Source organism: Moschus berezovskii, chromosome 3, assembly GCF_049115385.1.
Source record: "Moschus berezovskii isolate FMDL1 chromosome 3, NW_MosBer_1.0, whole genome shotgun sequence".
In the NCBI taxonomy this organism is placed as follows: domain Eukaryota; kingdom Metazoa; phylum Chordata; class Mammalia; order Artiodactyla; family Moschidae; genus Moschus; species Moschus berezovskii.
The window spans coordinates 39,001,764-39,015,044 of NC_142462.1; the positions used below are offsets into that span (position 1 = coordinate 39,001,764).

The 13,281-nt window shown below is 42.5% G+C and overlaps 1 protein-coding gene across 1 annotated transcript in view; it reads right to left on the bottom strand.

Annotated features, from left to right (window-relative positions):
- The window catches only part of IGF2BP3 (insulin like growth factor 2 mRNA binding protein 3), a 150,499-nt gene that overhangs the window by 24,243 nt on the left and 112,975 nt on the right, over window positions 1–13,281 (bottom strand). The window contains exon 6 of the mRNA XM_055420580.2: window positions 419–700. Coding sequence (XP_055276555.1) covers window positions 419–700 — 282 coding nt within the window. The remainder of the gene's footprint in view (window positions 1–418; window positions 701–13,281) is intronic.

Below are 13,281 nucleotides of genomic sequence, written 5' to 3' on the forward strand. Positions count from 1 at the left end.
CTACAGATCATGAACTGAATTATTCTTCATTGAAGTAAAGCAAGACTGAAAAAATCCTCTGTGTTGGACCCAGAAAATTACTTCTAAAAGCACAGAAGGCAGGTATCAGTGGAGGTCGGAGAGGAGATGGGGGAGCAAGAGAACCACACAGAAGCTGCCCTTTTGTTGGTCGGGGCTGCCCCCATCAGGAGCATCATTTGTTTTCCATTCATGTGTGAAAATCTAAAGTTCTCTTTGAGATTAAGGTTTAGCCCCAGGTTTTAATACAATGAACACTAAAGATCTCAAATCACACGGTTTTTCCAGATTCCCAAGTAGCATACAAGGGATCGTAACCATGCTCAGGAGGACACAAAACAGCGAACAACATGCTCTGTTAGGAAGATTCAAACGCCCACCGCACCCAGGAAGTACTCACTTGGACTGGGTCTGTCTGGTGATATTTCGAATGGTGGCGCCTTCTTTTCCTATAATGGCTCCAACGAACTGGGTGGGAACCAGCAGGCGCAGAGGCAAGTCGCACGGCTTCTGCTTCGACACTGACCCTGGAGACCCCTGCCTCGAGGAGCCCCTCTGCCCAAACCCACGCCGGCCACGGGGCTGCTGTGAAGGGCTCTGCTGGGCCGCCATCTCATCGGGGATGTAGGCCACTCTCAGCGTGAAGTTCTCCAGCTGGAATCCATTCAGCTTGTCTAAAGCTCTGAAAGTCAACAGGAGCAGGGGGTGGAAGAGGAACCGAGCTGAGTAACAGCAATACCACGTCTTCCACTCAGGATTCCTGGCTCCAAAGCTCCTGAATAAAGCCACTGAACAGATACCAAATCCAGAACACGCCTAACACTCCCGCCCACATTCCCTTTGAAGGACACACGGGGAAAACAGACAGGTTTCCAAGGGAACATATTAGCCATTTACCAGTAAACTAAAAAAAAAAAAAACACACATTTTGTCAAACTCTAACTAGGGACATCCCTGGTGGTCCAGTGGTTAGGACTTGGTGCTCTCACTGCTAAGGTCTGGGTTCAATCCATGGGCGGAGAAGAAAGATCCCAGAAGATACACAGTGTGGCCAGAAAAAACCAACCAAACAAAAAAATAATACCCTTGACTAAGCTATTCACCATGAAGTCAATAACAGCCTATAAGGACCCCCACAGAACAAGAGGAGGGGCTCCCCTTTTGGCTAGTCTTTCCAAACCAGAATAGGAAAGACGTTACAATACATACCCCTTGCTTTAATGTCTTAAAAACATATTTAAAACACTTTCAGAATCAAAGGACAAAAATCTCTGAGCCACTCACTGGGGGAAGCATAAGTTAATACTCATGTTACTTACCACTATAAAATCACTCAATACCTATTATGAGCCTGTTCTTGAGGGAAAAAAGCAATCCATGACCTTGTGGAATTTATGATCTGATTTGAGGCAGGAAGATGGGGGTGGTGGTAAACCAAAGGAAACAATGAAAACTGTCTTCTCCCTATCCATTCATCCATCCACGCACCCACTCATCTATTTCGAGAAGAGTTTTACTTTTTCTGTTTTTTTTTTGTTCCATTTTAGAGCCTTGTTATGGAAAAGTACAGAAATTAAAAAACGTTTGCTTGCTCCTTGGAAGAAAAGCTATGACCAACCTAAATAGCATATTAAAAAGCAGAGACATTACTTTGCCAACAAAGGTGCATCCAGTCAAAACTATGCTTTTTCCAGTAGTCATGTATGGATGTGAGAGTCAGACTATAAAGAAGGCTGAGTGCAGAAGATTTGATGCTTTTGAATTGTGGTGTTGGAGAAGACTCTTGAGAGTCCTTTGGACAGCACAGAGATAAAACAAACCAGTCAGTCCTAAAGGAAATCAATGCTGAATATTCATTGGAAGGACTGATGCTGAAGCTGAAATTCCAATACTTTGGCCACCTAATGTGAAGAGCTGACTCATCTGAAAAGATTCTGATGCTGGGAAAGATTGAGGGCAGGAGGAGAAGGGGACGACAGAGGATGAGATGGTTGGAGGGCATCACCGACTCAAAGCACGCTCCAGGAGTTGGTGACGGACAGGGAGGCCTGGCGTGCTGCAGTCCATGGGGTCGCAAAGAGTTGGACACAACTGAGCGAGTGAACTCAACTATGGAAAAGTACCCAATCTTAAGCAAACATCTCAATGAATTTTCACACAGTGAGCATGCACCTCCAGATTCAGAGCTAGGACACCCCAGTGTCCCAGAAGCCCTGCCAGGACCTCCTTCCAGCGACTGCCCTTCTGCTCGGCTCCTCACACCATAGACAGTTTCTGCCTGTTCACATTTCTATGTAAACACCCATGTCTGGCATCTTTAACTTATCTTTTATAAGATAAGTGTGTAAGATTCCTAAGTTTATAAGATAAATTGGTGTGTTCTAGCTTCCCTACATATTTTAAATGCGAAGAAATCAATAAAAGTTGACAGAAGATACTGCCATATAGACATCACCCTAATAACACACACTCCCAGTGCACAATTAAAAAAAAAAAAAAAAGGCCTCACGCTTTCTCCAGGGTTACTCAGAATCTTTGCTCAGATGGTATTCCAGTGGGCCCTGAGTTCGACCCAGGCAAAGAGAGAAAAACAGGCATAAAATGCTCTCTGTGTAGATGCTCAGAATGATCATTTGTGGTTCACATACTGCTTTATCTGGAGATTTTTCCGTTTCAACTTTAAGAGATAGGCCCAGCACCAAAAAGGGTGACAAAACCATGAAACTGCATGGCAGATGCAGAAAACCAAACAAGATACCCCAATGTTCTCAGGACTCAGAATTCTGCCCTTTCCGCATGTCAGTGGCTTGTTCCAACACTGTCCTACAGTTCCATGCACACGAATTAACTCTTTAAAAGATCCCAGTCATACAGACTAACAAAGTATCAAGAAATTTCTGTCACCATTACCTGCACGACCCCCCAGAGTAACTGTTAACTGTAATAACTTCTGCAAAAGACCAGTTCTTTTCATATGTTCACAGAGGTGTGTAAGTGTTCAGTACCTTCTTAAAAAAGTGTAACTGAGATCATGATGTACATAGTCTTGTGATTTGTTGTTTTTCCAAATACATCTTGGGAAATTTCCATGTGAGTTCTGTATCAGATGACATTCTTTTCCCATGTACGTGTGTGGGTTTAACTGAATCACTTTGCTGTACAGCAGAAATTAACAAGACATTGTAAACCAACTATACTTCAATTTTTTAAAAAAGGTAGCTAAAGATGGTGTTCTTTTCATAAGCTTCATAGGTGATAGCAGACACACAGAAAAACTTGTTTTACCAATGCCCTGATACAAGAACCTTCAGTTAACACATTTCCCTGCCTTCTTCCCTCTCCTTTTTCCCTAAAGAATACATGGATTAAGGGCCTTAAAGTATTTTGGCTATTTCTAAAACACAACAGCTAGAAATTTTATTAACATCGATGATGTACATTTACTACAGAAAGTTTGAAATTACAGATATTTCAACAAATTAGATAAAGCTTTTCAAAGCCCAAGAGAAACGTATCCCTGAAGGTTCTTTCAGAGACAAGAGGAGAGCCCAATGCAATGAAGGGCTCAACTCGACCTGGGACATAAAAGGCGACAGTTCACAGTAACATCCTTCCCCAGTCTAAAACTGAGCACTTCAGAAGACAGTAAAAGACTGTGCAATTAAGTCAGTAATGTTACTTTAAAAAAAGAAGTTGGGGGCAGTGGAGCCCTTCCCTGGTGGCTCAAAAGGTAAAGAATCAGCCTGCAATGCAGGAGATGTAGGTTCCATCCCTGGATCAGCAAGATCCCCTGGAGAAGGAGATGGCAACCCTCTCCAGTATTCTTGCCTGGAAAACTCCATAGACACAGGAGCTTGGCGGGCTACAGTCCATGTTACTAAAAAGTTAATTAGCTTCTTTCCTGATTAAGAGACATATACAGACAGACAGACAGACAGATGTCCTTCTCCATGGAAATAAATAGAGATAAACATATAAGTCACCAGATGCTTCTGTGTATCCAAATACAGTTACGTGTGTCCTGAGAAACAACTCTCAACTTGGAATAAACTATAACTAAACTATAACTTCCTTTGAAAGGAAAAGAAAAGATGCTCTCCATTGGAAGGCCAGGTGGCACAGTGCTCCAGGACCCAGTGCCGTCTGGGTCCCAAAGACTCCAAACTCGGGTTGTTCCCGTCAGAGAGCAAACAGCATGCCCTGTGTATACCCCACTGCTAGCTGCCAGGGCTCCTGATCCTCACCACACGGCACTCCACACCTGGACACAGCTGAAGGTACAGGAGTGAATAAACTGCCAGCAATGACTGTCTCATGACTGAAGACTGTACATTTATGAATTTTAAGTCTACCACTATAACCTCTCTATGCTATGTTATCTAGTGGTCTGCTGAGTTCAGGGGAAAACATTCTAGTATGAATTCTAACCAACCTTACTGTACATGCAAGACACCTGATCAAAAATTGTCATTTAATTATTCAAAACATATGCATTCAGTTCAGCAGAACTCAAGGATGTTTATCCCACATGTGTATTACTCAGAATGCTGTTTCCCATCATTACTTGATTGCTCTGCTGTGATCCTGAGTCAATCAGAAGATGGTGAGTAGTATTTTTCATTTTGGCTGCACTGGGTTCGAAGCTGTGTCTCCTGCATTGGAAGCACAGAGTCCCAACCACTGGACCACCAGGAAATTCCCACCCATGAGCAGTTTTGCTGGCTGGTAGTACTTAATTGCATTGCTAAGTTTATTGGGGTAGATCACAGGTAGGACTAAAGGGCCTTGCAAGAAAGAATAAGTAGTTTATCTCAAGGATTAGAGAGTAAGAAGAACAGAGTCTCAGAAGTTAAATGTATCCAATGGGACACACATACAGAGCTGAGTAGTGAAAGAGAGACCAGAATTCTAAGCCAGCTGGAACAGTAAGGAGCCAAGGAACCTCAGAAAGGTCATTTTGTGATTTGGCATTAGCCTCCTCACCTGAAAAACTATTAATGACCAGATTTATGGTCTTTTGTCTCTATAAATTCCATGTCTAAAATCTTTTCCTTATTCCTAGATCTCACTGCTGGCTATCATGTAGGTCCTAACAAAATGAGGCTTAGCCATCATTGAAAAGTCACATCATTCCATTTTCTCCTTGTACTGAGAGGTTGAAACATACAATTCAGTAATAATTACCAAACGCCTGATAACACCACTGCAGGGAGGAATCTTAAGGAAACAATGAAAGACTTCATTACCAAACTAGTTATAATGGCAAAAAACTGCAAACAACCTAGATGCCCACCAGAGGACTAGCTACATAGACTGTGGTAGGAATGACATACCAGAGAGAGACTACTAACAGAATAAATACAACCTGCACAATTCTACAGAATGGTCTTTGGCATTTTAGAAGGTGTAATGATGACCTATATGGGAAAAAAATCTAAAGACTGGATATGTGTATATGCATAACCGACTCCCTAGTAGCTACCTGGCTTGGAGCTACCAGGCAGCTAGAAGCTACTAGCTACTAACTCAGCTAGTGAAGAATCTGCCTGCAATGTAGGAGACCCTGGCTTGGGAAGATCCAATGGAGAAGGGACAGGCTACCTACTGCAGTATTCTTGGGCTTCCCTGGTGGCTCACCTGGTAAAGAAAACGCCTGGGTTAGATCCCTGGGTTGGGAAGATTCCCTGGAGAAGGGAATGGCTACCCACTCCAGTATTTTGGCCTGGAGACGTCCATGGACTGTACAGTCCATGCAGATGCAGAGTCAGACATAACTGAGAGACTTTCACTCACTCACAACTGATTAACTTTGCTGTATAGCAGCAACTAACACAACATCATAAATCAACTATACTCCAATAAAAATCAATTGTAAATAATAAATATAAGTTGTAATGCATGAGACAAAATCTACTGAACTTGATGTCAAATTTCACAGTGGTTATCTCTGAATGGCAAAAAAGGCAAAAAATTTCTTTGTCTTACTACTTGATCTATTGTTCCTTTTTCTAGAATAAATCTTCCAATTACATAATTTTCAAAGTTTAAGAGTCAACATCCTCCCTTTAGCCATCAGCCAAGTTGTTTCTAACACTTCTGTGTGTACTTTATACAAATCTTCAGGCTGATATAAAAAGATCTGCAATAATAGCTTCAATATATAAACTATTATTTCACAGCAAAAAGACACACACCAGAAATAAGAATCTGTGGACAACACAGGTCCTACTGTATAACACAGGGAACTACAGTCAATGTCCTGAGATAAATCATAATGGAAAATACAGAAAAGAATGTGTGTGTGACACATATATATACACGTGCTAAGTCGCTTCAGTTATGTCCAACTCTCTGTGACCCCATGGACTGTAGCACACCAGGTTCCTCTGTCCATGTGATTTCCCAGGCAAGAATACTGGAGTGGGTTGCCATTCCCTTCTCCAGGGGATCTTCCAGGCCGAGGGATCAAACCTGCACCCCTGCATAGTAGGTGGACTCTTTATCATTGAGCCACTGCAGATAACTCAGTGCATTATATATAATACACACATACATATGTATGCATAACTAAATCACTTTGCTGTACAGAAGAAATTAACACAGCATTGTTAACAACTACAGTTCAATTTCTAAAAATAAAATGCCAAATTTATCTTTAGAAAAACTTAGGATCATTGAAAAAGCAAGAGAGTTCCAGAAAAACATCTACTTCTGCTTTATTGACTATACCAAAGCCTTTGACTGTGTGGACCACAACAAACTCTGGGAAATTCTTAAAGAGATGGGAATACCACCTGACCTGCCTCTTGAGAAACCTGTATGCAGGTCAGGAAGCAAGTTAGAACTGGACATGGAACAACAGACTGGTTCCAAATAGGGAAGGAATACATCATGGCTGTATATTGCCGCCCTGCTTATTTAATTTATATGCAGAGTACATCATGAGAAACGCTGGGCTGAAGGAAGCACAAGCTGGAATGAAGATTGCCGGGAGAAATATCAATAACCTCAGATATGTAGATGACACCACTCTAATGGCAGAAAGTGAAGATGAAAAAGAGCCTCTTGATGAAAGTGAAAGAGGAAAAGTGAAAAAGCTGGCTTAAAACTCAACATTCAGAAAACTAAAATCATGGCATCTGGTCCCATCACTTCATGGCAAATAGATGGGGAAAGAGTGACAGACTTTATTTTTTGGTCTCCAAAATCAATGAGATGGTGACTACAGCCATGAAATTAAAAGACGCTTACTCCTTAGAAGAAAAGTTATTACCAACCTAGATAACATATTAAAAAGCAGAGACGTTACTTTGCCAACAAAGGTCCATCTGTCTAGTCAAAGCTATGGTTTTTCCAGTAGTCACGTATGGATGTGAGAATTGGACTATAAAGAAAGCTGTGTGCCGAAGAATTGATGCTTTTGAACTGTGGTGCTGGAGAGGACTCTTGAGAGTCCCTTGGACAGCAAGGAGTTCCAACCAGTCCGTCCTAAAGGAAATGAGTCCTGAACATTCATTGGAAGGACTGATGTTGAAGGTAAAACTCCAGTCCTTTGGCCACCTGATGTGAAGAACTGACTCATTTGAAAAGACCCTGATGCTGGGAAAGATTGAGGGTGGGAGGAGAAGGGGACGACAGAGGATGAGATGGTTGGATGGTATCACCGAATCAATGGACATGAGTTTGAGTAAACTCTGGGAGTTGGCAATGGACAGGGAGGCCTTGCATGCTGCAGTCCATGGGGTCTCAAAGAGCTCAACACGACTGAGCAACTGGACTGAATTGAACTAGATAATAAACAGCCCTAAATACAAAAAAAAGAAAAGAAAAGAAATAGGAACTCTAAAATCAAAAGAAGAACTAAATATGTAGAAATTTGGAAGGGTTATTTCTTTGTCACCCATGACAAATCTTCCAATGAATTAGAGTCTTTTATCTGAGCATCCCTAGAAGATGGAAGGAATAGGTTATCCATGAGATCCAAGTCTGTCTTGCTTCCAGGAACAAGAAACACTAAATACATATTCCTGATTTAAATAAATTTTCATTATTTTTATTCATTTATTATTATAAGAAATTAGTCATTTGAGGCTTGTGGTTAAAACAAATATATGTATTTCCTAGTACTATTAGCACTGTTAACTTTTGATTTTTTTCTTAGCCACAAGGTGGCAGGAATTTCCATGTTAAATTATGTCTTAGAGACATAGGCTTATTGAGGAATCCTCTTAAAAGTGTCATTCATTACCAAAAAAAAAGGTGTGTCATTCATAAAGCTTTAAGTAAAAAGAGGCTTTTTGAACTAAGTCTCTTAACTCCTGAGGGTCAGTGGCCAGTTATTATCTGAAATGAAGTCTCCTGTACAATAACAGGGCATTCTCAATAGCAGTGAAAAATGCTGGGAAAATGTTTAATAGCTATTGACTTACTATCTTTGCGTCTCACAGATAGGATTATATCAAGGAACAGTAACTTGAGCAGAGTCACAGCTAGAACAGTGTCACAGGGAGCCCACCCCATGGAACCAGACTCTGGACATGCCCCCACTTAGTCTCCACACTCTACTCACACCTGCACAAGCACATCCCAGTTACAGAGAAGCCCGTGTCAACACAAGCTCAGGAAAAAGAAGTCAACTGAGAACGTCCGCTCAGCCCTTATCACCTGGAGAGGTAAGCTTTGGATGGCTGCCATGGGAAAGGCAGGAAGAAATCATGCCAGCTTAGCTTAGGCAGCAGACAGTCTTGGTGGATGGAGCTCAGAGAACAGGCTCGCTGGGTTCAGCAGACAAGTCCTGAAAGGACCAGCCTTCCCCCGTGCAAGCCACGTCCAGCCGCTCTATTGGTGCCCAGAATAATAGTTTCTTATTATTCTATTATTTACTGGGTGCCAGGCCATTTGATACTTCCACTATCTATAAATATGGGCATATATGCACAAATATATCAGTTTTTTGTCAGCCCTCATTTTGTAGCTGAGAAAAGAAGCTCAGAGAGGTTAAGATTACAGTCAGAGCTGCCTGACTTCAGAGTCCATGCTTTCTCCACTTTATCAAATGCTTCTCAAATATAATTAATTCTCCTCTAAAAATGATAGCGCACTTCCCATCTTTAAAAAAAACTTTTTCATAACACTGTCCACAAAACTATTTGTCCATTCTGTTAACTTCCTATGAATACTCACTTATTGTCTAATTCTCTTTGATCTTTGAAATTCTTGAGGTGGAGAAAACCCAGGATTCTCAGAAGGAAAATTCAACTTGGACAAGAATAAAATCAAGTAATCCCCCTCATGCGACGAGTTGACTCACTGAAAAAGACTCTGATGCTGGGAAAGGTTGGGGGCGGGAGGAGAAGGGGACGACAGAGAATGAGATGGGTGGATGGCATCACCGACTCTGTGGACATGAGTTTGAGTGAACTCCGGGAGTTGGTGATGGATAGGGAGGCCTGGCGTGCTGTGATTCATGGGGTCGCGGAGAGTCGGACACGACTGAGCGACTGAACTGAACTGAACTGAATCCCTCTCCAAATATTCTTCCAGCACCAGGGGGCACACCCTTGAGGATAGAAACTTTGCCTTTATTCATTGGCAACCTTTGGTCAATAGTGGACACTCAGTAAGTGTTAATGGACTGACTACTAGAATAAAGGACATGACGACTTTCCCTCCTTGACATGCCCAACTGATTTGTTTAGATGCTATAGTTACCTAAACCCAAACTCCTAACAATCTTTTCCTCTATGTGATCCACAGGATCCTGACAATCTCTAACAATCATTACAAAGTACTTATAGAATTAAAATGTCTCCACACTTGATAGGCATGTCTTCTGCCTTGATGAGCAGTCTACCCTGTGCCTGTACTCCTAATGCTTCTCAATTTTTTTAAGGGGTGAAAGGGTGCTTAATGTCAACCTGTGCCCATTCAAGGTCACTTTAAAACTCTTCAAAGCTATGTAAAGCTGTGTAGGTATTCTCCAACAGACATTCTCCCATATGGCTAAATAACTGTTACACTGAGCATTTCCCTCTTTACCAAGCTGCTGCTGCTGCTAAGTCGCTTCAGTCGTGTCCGACTCTGTGCGACCCCATAGACGGCAGCCCACCAGGCTCCCCCGTCCCTGGGATTCTCCAGGCAAGAACACTGGAGTGGGTTGCCATTTCCTTCTTCAATGCATCAAAGTGAAAAGGGAAAGTGAAATCACTCAGTCACACCCGACTCTTAGCGAGCCCATGGATTGCAGCCTACCAGGCTCCTCCATCCATGGGATTTTCCAGGCAAGGGTACTGGAGTGGGGTGCCATTGTCTCCTCCCTTTACCAAGCTAGCCTCACATAATAAATCATCAAGTAAGGCAATTGGGACTGGCCTCTGACAATCCTCAAATATCCCTGGGTTTATCATGTCATCCCTTATTTTCCATCTACCAGAGAGCTGGCTCTGTCAAGTATTTAGTAGAGCTCTTTGTAAAAACTGAATCATGTAAATGAATGGAGCACCTGTGTGTCTCACTGCACACTTCTACCCTCACTCTACTTCAGGTATAAAATGTGAAATTTTCCTATTGTTCCTCTCATATCATGATTAAAGAATAAAGTTTCTGAGAAATCAGTTTATTTTACAACTCATACTACAATTCTATGTCTTCATATAAACTGTTGAGGCTTCCCAGGTCGATCAGTGGTAAAGAATCTGCTTGCTAATGCAGGAGACTCCAGAGACACAGGTTCTATCCCTGGGTCAGGAAGATTCCCTGGAGGAGGAAATGGCTAACCACTCCAGTATTCTTGCCTGAAAAATCCCATGGACAGAGGGGCCTGGTGTGCTACAGTCCATGGGGTCACAAAGAGTTGGACATGACTGAGCAACTAAGCATATAAACTGTTAAGATTTATGTTAAATAAATGAAAGATACAAAGAGAAGGAAAATTTGAATATTTTAAAATCTATTAAGAGTCTCTGCAGACATGGAGATCAGACGTGGTTGCTAAGGGTGGGGAGAGGGATGGACCAGGAATTTGGGGTTGGAAGATGCAAACTGTTACATTTAGAATGGGTAAACAAGGTTCTCCTGTTTGGCACAGGGAACTATACTCAATCTCCTCAGATAAATCATAATGGAAAAGAATATTGAAAAGAGAACGTATATATGTGTAAAACTGAGTCACTCTGCTATAAAGCAGAGTTAGCACAACACTACTAATCAACTATACTTCAATTTTAAAAAGTTTTTAAATATACATTCAGTTCAGCCTAGTCACTCAGTCGTGTCTGACTCTTTGCGACCCCGTGAATCACAGCACGCCAGGGCTCCCATCACCAACTCCCGGAGTTCACCCAAACTCATGTCCATCAAGTCAGTGATGCCATCTAGACATCTCATCCTCTGTGGTTCCCTTCTCCTCCCGCCCCCAATCCCTCCCAGCATCAGAGTCTTTTCCAGTGAGTCAACTCTTCGCATGAGGTGGCCAAAGTATTGGAGTTTCAGCTTTAGCATCCGTCCTTCCAGTGAACACCCAGGACTGACATTAACAGTCTCAAAGTGTTAAAAGTGAATCTCGAGTCTGGCTTCTGAGAAAAATGTGAAATTAACACGATTAGATACTACTTTTACTCAGTGGACAGGCCAGGTTTGATAAAGCCCTGTGACAGGGAAAATAAGGAGAGATGGACACTGTCATAGTGCTCGGGGGGGATTTAAACTCATTCAAGATCTAGAAAGGACAACTCATCAACGTCCAACAAAAAAGGCACACCCTTCTGACTTAGCCAATTTACTTCTAAGAATTTTACCTATGACTGTACTTACACACTTACAAAATGACTGCAAAAGGGATTCACTGCATCTTTGTTCACAACTGCAAGAGACCTAAAAATCTAATTTTTGAGACTAAGACATTCCATGTCTATACAACCACATTCTATGATAGTATAATAAAAAGCAGACACGTTACTTTGCCAACCAAGGTCCGTCTAGTCAGGGCTATGGTTTTTCCAGTGGTCATGTATGGATGTGAGAGTTGGACTGTGAAGAAAGCAGATCGCTGAAGAATTGATGCTTTTGAACTGTGGTGCTGGAGAAGACTCTTGAGAGTCCCTTGGACTGCAAGGAGATCCAACCAGTCCATTCTAGAGGAGATCAATCCTGGGTGTTCATTGGAGGGACTGATGCTAAAGCTGAAACTCCAATACTTTGGCCACCTCATGCGAAGAGTTGACTCACTGGAAAAGACTCTGATGCTGGGAGGGATTGGGGGCAGGAGGAGAAGGGGACGACCGAGAATGAGATGGCTGGATGGCATCACCGGCTCGATGGACATGAGTTTGAGTGACTCCGGGAGTTGGTGATGGACAGGGAGGCCTGGCGTGCTGTGATTCATGGGGTTGCAAAGAGTCAGACACGACTGAGCAACTGAACTAAACTGAACTGATGCAACTAAAGAGATATGTTATATACGAATAAAACCCTCAAATGCTATGGTATCATCTGTGTAAAAAAGGAGGAAGAATACACAGATGTACTCGTCTTCTATATGGTTATCTCCAAGGAAGCAAAGTAAAGTACTCGGGGAACAACACTGGAAGGAAGATTTGCAGTATACGCATCTAGACTTTAAAAATTCTGAACCATGGAAGTATTACGGACTTTAAACAACAAAAGTTCCCCTTGTGTCACGCAGATGTCCATCTCTTTCCCCAGCCGTGTCCTCCTTCTCGTCGCCCCTCCACGGGCGAGTCCTGCCTCTGGTAACCCAGCTCTTCCCGCCTCGTGCTGCTTGTCCGCCCTTCCCCTTCAGGGCTCAGGGTCAGTCAGCACGGCTCTTGCGCCCCCACAGAGAGGACAGGCTGGCTCCGCCTGAGCACTGAGCACGACTGGGCAGCCCCTGTGCCATCCGTCCACGTTCGTGCTCTGAGCAGACCAGTCAAAAGCAGTACTTGTGGGAGCCGCATTTCTTCTCTCCAGTGGCCAATCAGCTTGTTAGATTATTCCCAAGTCTATAGAATTATCTTCTCCTAGGGGAAATTTTTTGATCTGTGAAATTTTGCCTGTCTGTTGCAGTGGAATATTTTTTTTTCCACCAAATTACATTAGTCCCATGCCTACACACTTCTAAATGACATTTGGTAATCATTAGAAAAATAAATGAACAGGTAAACTTAACATTTAACACTGGTGTTGGTTTAACACATGATCAACTTACCAGCTTTGGATAAAATAGCAACAATGTATGTATCATACCAATAATAAGGGGAAAAAAGG